Source organism: Augochlora pura, chromosome 9, assembly GCF_028453695.1.
Source record: "Augochlora pura isolate Apur16 chromosome 9, APUR_v2.2.1, whole genome shotgun sequence".
NCBI classification, from domain to species: Eukaryota; Metazoa; Arthropoda; class Insecta; order Hymenoptera; family Halictidae; genus Augochlora; species Augochlora pura.
Genome location: NC_135780.1, coordinates 2,759,449 through 2,775,231, shown reverse-complemented (window position 1 = coordinate 2,775,231; position 15,783 = coordinate 2,759,449). Strand labels below are relative to the sequence as shown.

General features: G+C 35.4%; 3 protein-coding genes and 1 long non-coding RNA gene across 13 annotated transcripts; 2 read left to right on the top strand and 2 right to left on the bottom strand.

Moving 5' to 3' along the window:
- Nucleotides 1–31: 31 nt before the first annotated feature.
- Nucleotides 32–5,134, bottom strand: Marf (Mitochondrial assembly regulatory factor). Of its 9 annotated transcripts, XM_078190402.1 has the most exons (13): nucleotides 4,991–5,134; nucleotides 4,821–4,886; nucleotides 4,433–4,515; nucleotides 3,732–3,816; nucleotides 3,522–3,648; nucleotides 3,062–3,455; nucleotides 2,885–2,992; nucleotides 2,588–2,608; nucleotides 2,209–2,362; nucleotides 1,396–2,144; nucleotides 1,150–1,323; nucleotides 884–1,080; nucleotides 32–819 (listed from the first exon to the last, which is right to left on the bottom strand). In XM_078190402.1, exons 3-13 carry the CDS (start codon nucleotides 4,448–4,450, stop codon nucleotides 615–617), a joined length of 2,232 nt encoding a protein of 743 aa, XP_078046528.1. In that variant the 5' UTR covers nucleotides 4,451–4,515; nucleotides 4,821–4,886; nucleotides 4,991–5,134; the 3' UTR covers nucleotides 32–614. The 9 variants fall into 9 exon arrangements, with proteins under 9 accessions (XP_078046528.1, XP_078046527.1, XP_078046524.1 ...); XM_078190401.1 differs by lacking the exon at nucleotides 4,821–4,886 and having other exon boundaries at nucleotides 4,941–5,134; XM_078190398.1 differs by lacking the exon at nucleotides 4,433–4,515 and having other exon boundaries at nucleotides 3,732–4,016.
- Nucleotides 5,135–5,466: 332 nt separating this feature from the next.
- LOC144474789 (uncharacterized) lies at nucleotides 5,467–6,464 on the top strand. Its single transcript, XR_013494787.1, has 3 exons — nucleotides 5,467–6,059; nucleotides 6,151–6,312; nucleotides 6,388–6,464. It is a non-coding gene; the product is annotated as an uncharacterized LOC144474789 (long non-coding RNA).
- Nucleotides 6,429–7,798, bottom strand: LOC144474788 (uncharacterized). Of its 2 annotated transcripts, XM_078190056.1 has the most exons (5): nucleotides 7,712–7,798; nucleotides 7,486–7,628; nucleotides 6,899–7,103; nucleotides 6,649–6,798; nucleotides 6,429–6,567 (listed from the first exon to the last, which is right to left on the bottom strand). In XM_078190056.1, exons 2-4 carry the CDS (start codon nucleotides 7,527–7,529, stop codon nucleotides 6,658–6,660), a joined length of 390 nt encoding a protein of 129 aa, XP_078046182.1. In that variant the 5' UTR covers nucleotides 7,530–7,628; nucleotides 7,712–7,798; the 3' UTR covers nucleotides 6,429–6,567; nucleotides 6,649–6,657. The 2 variants fall into 2 exon arrangements, with proteins under 2 accessions (XP_078046182.1, XP_078046181.1); XM_078190055.1 differs by having other exon boundaries at nucleotides 7,486–7,776.
- Nucleotides 7,799–8,143: 345 nt separating this feature from the next.
- Nsun5 (Nop2/Sun-like domain containing protein 5) lies at nucleotides 8,144–14,227 on the top strand. The gene is made up of 6 exons (XM_078190577.1): nucleotides 8,144–8,610; nucleotides 8,841–9,108; nucleotides 9,963–10,219; nucleotides 10,288–10,403; nucleotides 10,473–10,645; nucleotides 10,708–14,227. The coding sequence occupies exons 1-6, from the start codon at nucleotides 8,485–8,487 to the stop codon at nucleotides 11,466–11,468; spliced, it is 1,701 nt and encodes a 566-aa protein (XP_078046703.1). The 5' UTR covers nucleotides 8,144–8,484; the 3' UTR covers nucleotides 11,469–14,227.
- Nucleotides 14,228–15,783: the final 1,556 nt, after the last annotated feature.

The following is a 15,783-nucleotide window of genomic DNA, read 5'->3' as shown; positions in this document are numbered from 1 at the left end:
ACCGAATTGGGATAATGATTCGTAAATTAAATTCTTATACAACAAACAACCGTTTATTAATATAGTAACATAAGCTCTTTTATAAATATAATCTAATAAATCTAATAGCGACATGATTTAATTCAATACAAATAAGACTTGTTCAACTTTATTAAATAGATTCTGGCAAATCGTTTATACGTTTCGGATGCGGTATTCTTATAAAAAAAGTTCGCCAATGATCCAACGATGATGTAAAGTACAAGTGATTAAAAAGAAAAAATCAATTCGAAAATTCATTAACAGTTCGTGCATATAAGAATTCGACTAGTTTTTCTAAAAACAGAAAAAAGAAATCACTATTTTATACAAGATTGAAACGATGAAATTTAGATAACTTCTGGTTGATTGCAATAAAGACTAGAGTTTCCTTTTTTTTGTAAAAACATTCCCTTTGTATGCACATGTTTCTGATCAGGAAAACGCGTCAAATGTTTCATTATCGATATACAATATCGGGTGGTATAATTACTGTAGCATACGAGGACACATTTTCTGAAACAATTAACGATGTTAACTGTTCTTAACATCGGTCTCTGAATCTTCGTGCTATTTCCTAATTAACGTTTCAATGGTTAATTCAACGATTTTAAATACGCCGTGTCGAACAAATCAAGTTCGTTTGTTAAATAATTAGCCTTATTACGTAATGCTTTTGCACTATTAGTTGCTTGCTCTAGTATTCTTATTGTACTTGCTATATTCTTTATTTCGCTGCCCATCTCGTCCGTCGTTTCGTCTACTAAATGGCACAAACGTGCAAAAGTACTGGACAGTTCCCTAAAAGAAAACATATGTAATCACTAATCCAGATATCTAAAATTAATTAAGAAAATTAACTTACTGTTGCACTTGATGACTACAATTTGCGGATGTGAGATCCACAATTAATTTTAATTTCTTTGTAGCATGATCCACGTATTGACGCTTAAATTCACGTTCCTTCGCTGCATTTGTCCATGCTAATCGTTCATAAACGTACACAGCACCGTATATAGCACCAGTTACGGCTATAAGTCTCCAACCAATAGTTTTCAACATCTAAAATGGAGAAGCTCAATAAGCGAAACTGCAACCTTCAAAATATCATTTGAAAATATATGAACTTACAAAACCAGCAACTATGAGACCGCCCATAGTGCCCTGAGATGTTATTGACGCCACTGCAATTTTTGTAGCCAATGACCAGTCGTCAGGTCTTCTTGGTAAGGGGACTGAAGTATTTGATACAAACTTGGATATAGAATCCACACTGTCTGTGGGAGACATGATCGCGGATGGTATCTGAAAAAATATTCATATACACATACGTAATACTTTATGTGATAGCTTGATTCGCGCAATAGATTGACTTACATCCTGCGAATAATTAGCAATAGCTAATTTGGGACGCTGTTTTCCTGCAAATCTATTAATTATGGCTGTAAGTCCCCAAGTGAAACGGAATTCTAAATCTTCATGGAAATCTGCGCACAAATTGTCACAATTTAGTCTGTACAAAATCTCAAATGGCTCTCTTCTCGGTAAGATGTTGAGCATCATTTGTCGTTTAGTTTGTGGTAACAAAGTTGCCATTTCTTCGGTCATTTCTCTTTGTGAGCTCTCGATGTTCAGTGCCAATGCAGTACTAAGTCTCGCTTTTAAGTTAGATCCTAAACCATTTTCCACGTGAGTGTGAAGTTCTCGTTTATATATGTTTAGTACTAACGGGTCAGTATGAAATGGAACATTAAATTCGTCAATGAGCACGGCTAATCTGTGAATCTCTTCACTTAAAGCTTTGGACACTCTTTGTTCTACGTCCTCTACCATGTGATGAATTTTGCTCTTCATTTTACGAGTTAACAACATCAACTGTTCTTCCGTATAATTTAATTTATCATGAACAGTTTTTTGAGTGTCTAATTGTTCGGTTTTAGTCTTCTGTGTTTTTTCCAATATTTTGTCCAATGTCTGTCGAATTTCGGTCGCAATGTGTTTCCCACGTTGAGAATGCTGTTCGAATTTAGTTTTTACAGCAGACTTTGATATACATTCCTCGAATTTTCGTTCGAAATCTTGAAACTCGAAATATCGATTTTGAAATCCTTCGGCTAATGCACCATCTGTAATAAAAACTCATTTGCATTAACTGCATGAAATTATTGAAAGAAAATTTATATCTCTTACTATGAGCTGGTTGACCACGCTGTTCCTGCAAGCGAGCTTGAAGAGTTTCCTTCGCCGAAATAAAGAAAACGCGTTCTTCAGCATCCTTAGGCGCGTAAACTTTCAACTCTTTCGATAGAAAGTCAACCGCCCTTTCTTGATGTTGTGCCCTCACCTACACAGACATGAACCTCGAGTAAGTGCTACTTATATAGCAGAGTATCGAGCACAGTTAGAGAAGCAACAAGCACACCATGAAACTTCTTTTATTTTGTCATGCAACAGACTGAGTGCACGATGTAAATTGTATAGTGTATCATGAATTTTAATTATGATTTGTTATAACGAAATGAAATTCATAACTGTACTATGATTAGTAAAATGGTATAGAATAACTTACCTCTTTCTGCTCTTTGACCAGCTAAGAGATAAATCGGGTGTTATGTAAGTTATTTGAGTAAAGCTGCCACTGCATACAGCTAATATACATGTGTTTTAATGAATCTAAACTTTAAACATGTTAATGTAAACAGGAACTAAAACAATTCACATATGAAAAACTTTCGGAATGATAATGTTAATATGTAGTACCAGCTTTAATGAACTTCATTTTGTACGCAATTTACTTTTTTATTGAAGAATTACTTTCAAACGTACTTTAATACTTTATAAAATAGCAGTTTTATATCAAATATACCTGTTCAAAGAATTCTGGTTCTGAAGCAGACGCATCCCATCGATTATTTAAAATGAAGATATTGGGTTTTGATAACTTCGTAGACACTTTGTGGAAAAAGTTTTTCTCCTGTAATTGAAATTGTTATCGTATATTCTATGACCCCAGTATATTACTATTACTATTACAACTACTTACAGTAACCATTAAAGTAGACTCAGCATTAGCTACCAAAACAAAAACGTCTGCATCCAAACAGTGTTTATCAATCCATTCATCTAGATTCGGTGTAACATCCACTCCAGGGCTATCGACAAATACTACATCATCTCGTAGTAGTAAACATTTGTCTTTTGGCCAAAATATTCTAACTAAGTGACTCTCGCTTAGTTTCTCTTTGCAAAGAGCGTGACCCAATTGGCCCACTGATTGGACTGGTTGCTTTTCGGTCGATCCTTCGGTAATAAGGTAAGCATCTCCGTTATCCGAACCCTCGACTTGTAAAAAACAGTTTGTTGTGTGTCCTATCCCACTTGGTAGGATCTTATCGCGTAACATTGCATTTATAACTGTACTCTTTCCATTACTAGTCCTGGATTATAAGATGGTATTTAGTATAGAAGTTATACTTATTATTGTTATGTGTATAATTTCGTACCTCCCGAAAAAGGCAACTTTCATGTGATCCCGCTTAAGTACATCCCTAATTCCATGTACCTTATCAACATAGCTGACGATTTTTGCAGCTTCTTCAGATGTGACAATGCTATCTTCATTTTGCAGTGCTGCAAAAATAATTGTACAAGTTATTTATTATTATTGTTATTTCGATCATTGATGAAGACTCACAATATTTGAAAACATTTACATTTCATAAACCGAACAGTATCCTGCACATAATCTTCTATCTCCACAAATATGTGATTGATTTTTTTCTTGGCCTTAACGAAAATCTGAAGAGGAGAATTGTCAGTTCGTATATCTGTTGATCGCATGTGGCTGTCTCCCCCAATCATGGAAATTGTACGATTGATGTAGGCAGCCATGGATCCTTATACGTTTATTGTGTATACAATGGGTTTAGCAAAGTAAGAAAAATATGGTGCAATACGTTAGGCAGGATGTTGTTGCAGTGCACAGCATGCAGGACCAACTGAAATCATAAAAAAGCAACAGTTAAATATTTTCTAATAATGGGAAGTGATCTACAAAGAACAATTTAAAATTGACTTTATATGCAAAATAGGTACTAATAAACAAATATTTGTACACAAACATATATGTGAAGCAATAGTGTACCACATTTGAAACTTCTCTGCGTAATAACAAAAATCAAATGTACAATAAGCAAACACTGAATAACACAAGGAAATTTTACTATAATAATAATTGAACAGCAATCTAAATATTTAACATTTGATTTATATAGTCCCTATGTTTCTGACAAGTCAAAGATTATTATACACTCTAGGCTTTTATTATGTGTGCAATATGTATAATGTGATTAATTATAATAAAGCTATCACATGTAGCAAATACAATGTAACTATTAACACAATATAATAAAACCTTCTTGTTTTTAGTCATTGAACTGTCCTCTGTATCAAGATAAATGAGTTGTAACTTTGAATATCTTCTTTACTCCGAATCTTCTAAAACAATTGATTAGAATATTAGCATTAAATACTTCTACATTACTTCTACACTTAAACTATAATTGAAAATGTTACAAATTAAGTATATGCATGAAAAAAAAAGTAACATGGAACTTTAATTTATACTGGATAACAACATGTAAATTTGTATTTTTTTGTCAATCCATGTCACGTCATTTGTATCTAACGTGATATTTATAAGTTCTGACAAATTGATGTGTACATTTCGTGCACAGAAATTGCAACATACGATTTTACGTCTTTGAATCTTGTTTTCGCGATTAAGACACACGTTCACTTACGAATCAATTGAACAATGAATATCATCAGTGCCATCTTCGACCATTCATGTACATAACAAATAAAATCTGCGTAGTAAAAAAATTTAAAAATACACTTTGAACTGTTCGCCGAAATCTAACCTGTATAATGACGAAAATGTATCGTACACTTTACGATCTTGCCACCTTACCAAATAATCACTGTCCCTTTATCACCATATTTCTAATTGGATGTGAATCGAATTGTGCGTATAACAGTGCACAACATTTCGCGACTACAAAATATTTTACGAACTAACAATTATGTATGTAGATCGGAGTACACTAAAATAAGTTCATGTATGAACTGATTGGAAGTGGTAGGAACACGTGACGATCGACAAATTCAGGCTAATCTTCATGTTCCGCGAAATCTTTTCTCTAAACATGTTTAAAATTCTTAACAAAATTTTAGAATACTTTTTATAAATTGCAAAAAATAATATTGCTGACCTAATCAGAAATTTTTAAAAATACATTGCAAACTATCCGCTAAATAAATGAAGTATTGAAAATCCATACGTACAATACAAAAATTATTGTATGGATACATATATGTATAGTTACTTCATAAAATAGATGATACCATTTAATAACATTTTTTTATAAATTAAATTTGCAAGTATGATAAATAAATGATAGTAGCGAATGTAGCGGTGTCTAGGAAATAATGAAAGGCTATAAAATATATTTAGACAATACACATAACTCATTGTAAAGCTTTTTTAATTACTTTTTATTATTTTCAGAAACAGGAGGAAGTATAATTATGGTTGTTCAGTGGAAAAGGATCTGTAGAAGATCTCAAAAGTACAGGAGTATTTCCTTTACTCTTTCAAGGTCATACTTTTCGAGTTTCTCGTCTTCTCTTTTTTCAAGCGAAAACATATTTTTGTCATTTTTAAGTAATAGTCGAGACTAAGTTCATTTCAATAACCTTCACTCGATCTTGGATACCACTTAGAAATACGTAGATGATCTTGAAATCTCAGAGAACAATATCGTGAGAATTACTTGCAATATTTCCTATTTCTAGTTAAATAAACGGTCAACATATTGATAAAAAGCCTCATAGAGAAATAAATTTATGTAAAATGACATAATTCTCGGAAATACATTTAATTCAACTTATCAAAGTAATTTATACAATATACATGCATTATTTAAGTTTCTCTCCTGTCATCTCCAGAATTTGAAGAAGGTGGCAATGGATTTTGTTGTGTCAGTTTATGTATTAAGTTTTCTATTATTTTGATATCAACTATACCTACAAATTTATCAATAACTAATCCATTCGATATAACTACAATAGCAGGTACAGCTTTTACTTCAAACATATGCACTAGTTCTGGATTTGATTCTAGATCAATAATAGCTAGATCTAATTTATCCAATGGCTTTATGAGATCTATCAACTTAGGTGTGAATAGCATACAAGGCTCACACCAATGAGCATGGAAATTTACAATAACCGGTACTGAACTGTTTATTACCTTGCTAATAAACTCTTGATTGCCATTTATCTCAAATTGTTTCTTTGGTTGCCTAGACAAAGAAACACCACGTACTAACATTGATGCAAGCTTACTAGGATGACGCAACATCTTCTAATGTTTCGAGTATTGATTATTCTGATGAAAAATTAAGTGACCACTGATGAGGTTGAAGTACTTTTTCGTTCAATTAGCAGTAATTATATGTGCCAACATTTCTACTTTATTAAAATATTCTGAAATATATATAGAATAGGAAAGAATTAATTCATCATACTGTTAGTTCGCATAGAAATTGTATTAAAGAAGATACTTACAATAAGCAATTAAGATACCCAACTAGTTATTCTGATTGGCCTAACAGATTCTGTTAGGGCAAATTTAACATATCCTACCAATCCAGCTATAGATGATACAATTAATAGTACAAGCAATAGAATACGCCAAACAAACAAATGATCATATGTCTGCAAAAAGAAACATATTTTTTGACATATTTATATAATTAAGATAGATTATAGTACGTGTTATATAATTATTCTTTTGCTACAATGATCTTTTGCGTACCTTTTTCTCAATGGAGATAGATTTCTCAGTTGCTCTAGGCAAAGCAATTAAAATGACTGTACATATGCTCACAACCAATATAACAATAGCTCCAATTTTTCTCTCTATTCTCAGAGTAATAATAAATACAAAGAGAGCCAGTGCCCACAGAGTAAATATAAGGAATACTCCTATACCTACTCCAAATACCAAGTTAGTCATACCACTAGAAAGAATAATTTCCAATATTTATTCATTGCTTACCATTTATTTATAGTTTCTAACAGATTGCTAGACTACAATGTTATGACAAATAAAAAATGACTGAAGAAGTGAGTAAAAGGTCTAAGTGATAAAACCCTTCAGATAACAATCTCTGTGAAAGATAATAATACTTCAAAATTAGATTTTAAGAATAGATAACAAATGTGAAAATCTATATTGCACCAATATATAAAAATATACTTATAGTTCTCAATAAACTGTCAGTTAAATATAATAAAAACATTCGATCTCTTTTGTGTGAAAGCCAGACAAATTATTCGAAAATAAATTTAAAAGATATATATCGCGCTCTGGTCTACGTAAAATTATGGTATAATTTATACCGTTTATTTGTAACTTGTTGCGAACTTATATATCGACTGCACATGGATGAAGACACTGGGTGTATGTGTCTATGTCGGTTGGAATTTGTGAAAAGTCCATCCTATTTTTCAATTTATGATGGCTTAAACTGCTGATACGATTGCTGTGATAGAAAGATAAATGAATTTATTCTGTAGTAGTTCCCAAAATATGTTTCGAAAGAATTATACAAGGATCTAAACAGACCGATCTTTAAAAGTGTTCGATTTCAATTTCAAGGCCTCAACAGGGTTAAAATTGAACAACATTTGTTCCTAACTGGTTCAATAGAGGGCTATTGGGTGGCAATTCGCTCTCGCAAGTTTTCTAAAAACTGGAATTCAAATATTACGTAGGGGAGTTCGTGCTGTCCCTAGAGAACTCAAGTTTTCTTTTCAATTAGAATGAACCTAACGGAAAGTGCATTCTTCTAGTTTAAATTTGAGGCTTTAAAAATGTCTATTTCAACAAGAAACAAATGAAATGGAATATTTTATTCAACTCCGAATAATTCTTTCCGCTTTCCTCATAAGAGACAATGCTAATTCCTACAAAAATCAATTGTTATTCAGACGATAGTGGCATATCTTGTGGCAAAATTGGAAAGCTCTGTTCAGGGTCTGTACAGCGTTGATTAGTAAATGCCGAAACTGCTTGCCAAATAGTGGCGCCTCTTGTAACGCAATCAAGAAATGCTACTTGGCTAGCAGTTTCGGCATTTACTAATTAGCGTTGTACAGACCCTGGAATAAAGCTTCGATATTTTACCACAAGAGGTGCTAGTTCAATCTACTGTGTACATACTATCCATATCATACTCACAGTTTCGTGACTTAAGTCATGGCCCATCCTTCAGGATAATTCTGTTCTGATTTGGTAGCACGAGGTGCTCATCCACGTGACGTTTCATTGCTTTATGAGGGATTCTGTAATTATAATTGATTGTAACTTTCACGAAAATTCATTCCTGATGCAATAACATGCCTGACGGTTTCGTGCACTCCATCAAAGTCCCAAGACTTTACAAATCTGCATCAAAGATTGTCCGAGAGGTTCGCGAGAATGGTGGCAGTCTTAAATCCCTGATTTATCAACAAAGACATCCCGTAAGTTAATATTATTTTAAAGTGAAGTCAGTAAACCATAAAATAAACGTGCAGAATGCGAACGTTCACTAACGCTTCGACTGAATTGATGCACTTTGTTGTTTGTGAACCATATCGTTCGTTATTTAATCACGTGGTTTCAAGGGAATCTATTTCTCAAGAATTTTTTCCATTCATTTTGTTATTACATTAATCGTAATTTACTCTTATTTTTATATTTCGTAATATAGAATACCTCCGCACTGTATTCGTTATCCATGAATACATTGCAAAAGGAGGCACAGATTGATCAACTTTTGAAAGAAACGGGTATATTAAAGAAGGAATCTCGTCTGGATCCATGGTTGGCCAAAATTTTTATAACTGAACTCTTATGGGGTAAAAAGGTTATAAACTCAGAATGCAAGCCTGCTCAGTCTGTACTCAAATATGAAAAACAATTGCGGGAAAAATTAACTTCCAGTACTGTAACAGCACTGGCACCAGCTAAAAAAATAGGTAAAATGATTTTATATTTATTTATTAATAAATGCGTATTATTTTTACAGAGACGGATGATTTCTGCATAAGGAAATTAGTAACTGAGTCCAACCACACACTTCAGATTTTGTAGACTGTTTTGTTTGTATAAGAGATAACGCAACTGGATTGATGGTTTTAATCATCCGCAACAGCCGAATACTCTCTAGCCGGCAATCTAGAATAAAAAATTTTCTATCTTATGTGCGCAAAGATCGACAAAAATTAAGTGACAAAGAGACTTCTCACGAACAGAATAGAGAAACACCAGTCATGAATCTTCTTCACACGTTAGGAACTCTGTTCCTATATAGTGTTGCGATGTTTACATTGCCATTTGCTGCATTTTTTAGTGTACAACATTTTATGAAGGCTGAGTTCAATGTAGATAGATTTGTGACCAATTGCATTTCCGTATTTGCGGCTGTGATTACAGTAAATTTAATAATAGCTTGTTATGTTTATCAGGCTCTTCACGAGCCTGACGACACACCAGAAAAAGAGGAGATTTTGAATCAGCCTACTAAAGAAAGTCTTAATAAAAAAATTGATTAAATAAGAACTAAAAATGTAGCAGATAATTATTATTACAAAGTTTATATATATATATATACATATAATACTATATGATGGTATTTCAAATATTTTAACAACATGTTCATGTATGTAACAATCATGTAGTTGACTGTAATTTGTATATTTTTTTACTATAATTGTTGTGGTTAAGATAATGTCAGTATTGAATATAATTCATTATGTATTCAACAATAAATAGCTTAGTCAGAGAGTACGTTCTTTTAATTTATATCCATTATCTATTTTTTTGTTTTCAGTGCAAAAACCAAGATATGTCCGTGTCAACACTTTGTTAATGCCAATGAACGATGCGATATCTAGCTTCATAGAGGAAGGATGGTCGTTTCTGCCGAAATGCTCCGATTATACCACACATCTCACTTATGTGAAAAATTTAAAACAACCAAACTTCCTTCAGGATTTTCATATTCCAGAATTACTCATTTTTCCAGCTAACACAACTTTTCATGATCATATTGGGTACCGAAACGGAGAATTTGTTTTGCAAGATAAGGTAACACTTTCTGTAGATGTGAACTTCACTCGTTGACTTTTCTATATCAATATTTTCTTTTTTTCCAGGCCAGCTGTTTTCCAGCTCATTTGTTAAATCCAGAACCTGGTTCTATGGTGCTGGATATGTGTGCTGCACCAGGTATGAAGTCGACACATTTGGCTGCTTTGTTAAAGAATCATGGGTATGATAATTTCAGTTAAATTAGTATAATTATCAATTATGAAATAGTAATTTCATTTTATGTACGCAGGACGATTTACGCAGTTGAAGTAGACGAAGAACGATATATAACTTTGTGTGAACAAATAAGAATTACTAGTGCCTCCTGTGTGGAGCCTCTTAACATGGATGCATTAACCTTGGAGGGAGATAAATACTCTAATGTCGATTATATCCTGGTTGATCCAACATGTTCTAGTTCAGGTACCAAACTTTGCCCATTTACGACTTACAGTATAATGTAATATAATAATTTTTATTCGCAGGCATGCCGGACAGACAATTGGTAGACGGAAACAAGCCGTGTCCTCCACAACGTTTAAAACAATTGCAAGCATTTCAAGCTATTCTCTTGCGACATGCTCTTCTGAATTTTCCGAACGTGAAAAGGGTTGTTTATAGTACCTGTTCGGTTAATCCCGAAGAGAATGAAGAAGTAGTAGACGAAGTTCTTGACAGTACAGCAGGTGCCTATAGATTAGTATCCATCAAGGACAAGTATAAGACAAATTGGATGAATTACAGTTCACCAAAGTACAATTGTTCCGATAATTGCTTGTACGCTGACCCCGAAGTGGATATATGCAATGGCTTCTTTGTTGCGGTATTCGAGAGAAACTTTGACGTACCATTGCCAGAGTATAGACGTAAAGGTAGCAAAACAAATACAGAACAGTTGAAAGAGAATAATAACCCGGATGCCGACAAAACGAAGTCATTTCGTACAAGGAATCGTAGGTCAAAGGAAAGCGGGTTTGCAAATCACAGTAGCACTATGAATATTTCTTCTGATTCGATCATGATTATTGATGAGCCAGAAAACGAAGGAAAAAACATTGAAATGTTCGACAGTAACAAGACTGTTGAAACTACCGATCACAGTGAACATGACGAAAGTGGTGGCTCCAACAAAACAAATGGGGATGATGAAGAGAACGAAGACGCATCACCAGCTAAGAAAATAAAAAGGAAACAGATTTTTAAGAAAAGAAGACAGTTTAAAAAACCGACGAAGAAAAGGGACTAAAACGGATTAGCCAAACAAAAATATTGTTCATTATTGTCATACAGAATATGATTTTTTATATTGAGTTAGAAAAATCAACGAATACACACTGACATGAATTTACTTAGAAAATTGTCCTTTTTCGAACATAGCCTTTTCACTCCTGCTTCTAACGTGATACTTGCTCGGCTATTTTTGCCGTTATTTCGGATAAGATCGGCTCCTGTTATCAGCAGTGTCGCGCAACTTCTACGTTTTGACCACGACACGAAATCCCTGACACGCACGGCACCAAAGATTTTATAGGATTGCGTTCTTCGGGGGCTGAAATGGAAGAAAAAGCGTTTCTTCCGTTGCGTCACGTTGTTCCCATTATATAACTCGCACTGCTTCAAAACCTATTCTAGGTAGCGAAGCGCTACGGAGGAAAACTGTTTGTACGTAGCTGTAGAAATAATTTGTCATGTAATGATGTATCTAAGTAGCAATCCTATAAACAAGTTTAGGGCTGTATTAACTTTCTTTTGTTTTATAATACTTATGAAACATTGCGAAAGTTTTGATTCAAAAGACATGATTAAAATCATTCTGATAGGCTTTATGATGAACATGACGTTTCCTCGATGAGCAGTGAAAAATATTCGCTTGCCACGGTATCCAGGCTTATCTGTTTCACCTAGCGAACTGCATTCGGCATTACTGCTTCCACGGTTTGTCGCGTTGACGTGCAAGGTCTTGGTTATCTCTTGATAAAGCGCCTGCTCGGCTACGATCCAAGCCGATAAGTAGCTCTTATAGATCGTTGTAATATTCAGTGATAACCGAGCAATGATAATTACGGGTGTACAGGCTCGTGCTTATGTTGTTAATGGGGTTACTGTTAGCAAATCAATCTTGACCCAACGCGACTCGTTCTTCCTGGAACATTGGTATTAGCATAAGTATGATAAAGTAAAATATACTTCCAAAGCCATGAGCGTGATGATTTGATAAGGACAAATCACTAGTTCCCGCGGAACCCGCGTATGTGGATAGTGTAAGGGTTCTTTAAATCATGAGTGGTAATGTAATAGTCTACATGAATCATTCGTTTTTGTGTCTCACTTACGTTATCTTTCAGTTTCTTAAGCGATTGATCAGTAAAAGGGGGCGATTATAAAGCCTAACTTTAGACGGGCTAGGAAGTGGTTTCGCAAATCAGCTACAAGATGTTAAAAATATGTCACTTTTTTTACGTAAATGTTTTTAACGAATGATTGTCTTTGATGTGTACAAAATCGGTATTAAAAAATCGTTCTTACTTTCGAGTAATTAATTGTTTTGAGAAACGTTTTCTAATTATTTAAATAGTGTCACCAGCTAAAATTGGGATCAATAAGGGAAATATAATTACGAAAGCTCATGATCAGGCCCGGCACTTACTCTTGTGCCGGCGGAGGGAGTTCGTCAGGCTACTGGTCGTCGATTAGAATTCAGAGATTCGAAGCACGTGGCTTCGTGACATTCGCAAGGGGTGGAGGAGCCAAGGAGCTAGTCGTCGGATATCGTCGCTAGTTTTTATCTTCATCGAGCACGACGGTTTACGAGGGCTTTCGAGAGTGAGAAAGAAAGTTGGTAGAGGAAAAAGAGCGATCAGGAACGGGCTTTCGGGCAACGGCCCCTTCCCAGCTTTATTGCAAAGTCGATAGCGGGCGGCCGGTGTTTGCCACCCTCGTCTTTTCACCTGCGGAGGGAAAAGTCCACGGTATCACGTGGAGAGTCTGTTAGAAATGACCGGCACACGTTCTGTTCCGTGCGTGTGCTTACATCCGCCCAATGGGAAACGGCAAACGGCTTTCTTCTTATTCCTTGACCGCTCGCCACTGTATTGAGACTTCCGTGACAAGGAACTCGTTGACCTCCTTGGTCACTTCGCGCCGGTTCACGGTGATTCCGAGCGTGGCGAACCTCATTTATTGAATTTTTTCCTTTTCAAGGATCGCGTTTACTCTGTTTCTCCTACGAATGTTATACGGTTTCAACACCAGACGGCAAAGCCCGCAGTTTATTGGATTCCTTTCCCGTTCAAGAATGACGTTTACGCTGTTTCTTATTCGATTTTTAAACGATTTTTAACACCGGCCAGTTCACGGTAGAGTTTCTCCTGTGGAAAAATTGCGTTTACTTCATTCTTCGCCCCTATTTCATACAGTATCGACGTTGCCGAGGACGTGTGCCATCCGTGACAAAATTATACTTCTTCTGCAGAAGGGTATTACATTAGACAAGCGTTTTTCATTATAAATATTTTCAAATAGAAAATTTTAATAAAGACAAAGCTCGTATGAAAATTGATTTCGTCCTTTGACTTTTGACGGGTCGCAGGGAATCATCCAGGAACTTATTCGTCGAATTTTCATTAGCGCTGGTCATCTTTAAAATATTTTCTTGGCACGGCGAATAGTCGATACTTCGGTAGGGTTTGCGTGTTCGCCGTGGCAGCTGACTGACCAGATTCGTTCCTCGACCACTTAAGTAATCGAGCGGTCGAGCGGCTCGTATATCACGGCAAGCGTGAATCAGCAGGATTCGGTGAACGCTGAATCCGAACTTTCCCTTCGAATTGTTCGAATCCTCGCCGATTCGTTGTTACAAAACCTTGTGTAATCTATTTTACCATCTGTTCCACACAATCGATAAGAGAAGGTAGTAAAAGCACCTTTGTGGAACGCTTTCACGAGAGATTGACTGCGGCTGTTTTTGTACGAGTAACGATTTCTGATCGTCTTTCAGTTATTCAAATTAATTGGCCATTTACCAGAGAATGCTTTATCTACTGGTAAAGTTGTGAAACGGTTAAAGCGACATTGAGATTTCCTTAACAATTATTGTATGTACTGTGTAAATAAAATGTATAATTTTTTTAGAACTCGATTTCTAATTTTGTTACAACACACGTTCCCCATTAAAAAGGCTCAACGTTCAATGGCGAATGCGCGGCTACTGTGCCGCGGAAAAAAGGCCAAGAAAGTTGCTAGGGCTCGCAGCGTCATTTTGCGTGCAGGAGATTGCTATTTCCCAGAAGCGTTTCGTATTTAAACATTTCGAGCGTACAAGCGTGGCGCATTTGCATAGCCCGACGAAGTCTGTTCATAAATTTAAACGACGCCGGTCAATTATAATCTCGTTTGAAACGTTTGAGCGGCGCTACGCCCGTCCATTCGACATTTCACCGTAGTAAGGACGTGGACGTTAAAGAACGCTTATTAATCCGTCATATTGAACCGTAAAGACGATAGGGGAAAAAATTTGTTCATTTTCTACCATAAGAACTTGCTCGAACGTGCAGTGGACGCAGAACTGGCACAATTCGATCCGCAATTATAAGAATAATTTGTCGAAAACCGAGGCTACGATCCTTTCACGCAATTCGTGCTCCACTTCTTTGTGTTGTGTGCTTCTTTTTTTCAACGATACGCCCTCGCAGTTTGAATTTCTTCGAGGAAAGAAACCTCTTATCAGAGAGCAGCCTAGGATGATTAGCTGCATGAAGCCACAGAATTGCAGAATGTACGATATGAATACAAGATACAAGCAGGCCGGACGCGAAGGTCGAATAAAACGGCCGGTGTTCCGCCATTTTCTGCATTATAGAAAAAATTTGCAATTGAAACGATCGCCCGGCTCCGCGATAAATGGCACATTATATCGCTTCCGTACCTGCCATAAATTTTCCGCTCGATTTTCCCGCCGATTACTTATTCAACATCGACTGGGGGTTGTTTTGCTAGTCGCCACAGAAAATAATGAAGTACAAGACAACGTTACCAAACTCCAATCAAGTTAAATGTATCATTAACTTCATTAAAGTACCACTGTTCAAAGGACTCTATTCAAATATCTTTATTTCTTATTTTAAGATTAAAGTGTTCCAATATTTCGCTGCGAGCAATCAAAGCGTGTAAACCTAATTGATGCTGTTCAAATTAATTGAACACTATATGATGATATGATATACATATGGTATACTCTTTGATTCCATAGTTATTCAGAACTATAGACATGACTGAAAGAAAGACATCATACTTTATCGACTTTCCATGCAAAATCCTCCACTTTTTACTTAAAAACTTAAATATTCCAAGTGTATTGTGCCAGATACCATAGCGTACAAGCATGTTTGATACTGTTTGGTTCTATTTTACCTAGACAAAGTATAAATGTAAATGGACGTGAATATTTTGATTATAGCCATTATCTTGGACAGTAGCGATCGCTGACACTTTTCAATTGTCAAGTCTAGAAATTTTCTTAAAAGAAGTCAAGGCACTGAGGCCCCCGCAGGCGGTTGAAACGT

Bases quoted from the DNA above. Each gene is read 5' to 3' on its own strand.
- Marf (XM_078190397.1), bottom strand. From the start codon at position 3,909: ATGGCTGCCTACATCAATCGTACAATTTCCATGATTGGGGGAGACAGC. The intron at 1,324-1,395 runs GTAAGTCAATCT...ATATTTTTTCAG, and splicing joins TTGCTAATTATTCGCAGGAT to ATACCATCCGCGATCATGTC. The intron at 1,081-1,149 runs GTAAGTTCATAT...TCTCCATTTTAG, and splicing joins GTCTCATAGTTGCTGGTTTT to ATGTTGAAAACTATTGGTTG.
- LOC144474788 (XM_078190056.1), bottom strand. From the start codon at position 7,529: ATGTGCAGTCGATATATAAGTTCGCAACAAGTTACAAATAAACG. The intron at 7,104-7,485 runs GTATAAATTATA...TATTCTTTCTAG, and splicing joins CAACAAGTTACAAATAAACG to TGGTATGACTAACTTGGTAT. The intron at 6,799-6,898 runs GTACGCAAAAGA...TTCTTTTTGCAG, and splicing joins CTATCTCCATTGAGAAAAAG to ACATATGATCATTTGTTTGT.
- Nsun5 (XM_078190577.1), top strand. From the start codon at position 8,485: ATGCCTGACGGTTTCGTGCACTCCATCAAAGTCCCAAGACTTTACAAA. The intron at 9,109-9,962 runs GTAAAATGATTT...TTTTGTTTTCAG, and splicing joins GGCACCAGCTAAAAAAATAG to TGCAAAAACCAAGATATGTC. The intron at 10,646-10,707 runs GTACCAAACTTT...TTTTATTCGCAG, and splicing joins TCCAACATGTTCTAGTTCAG to GCATGCCGGACAGACAATTG.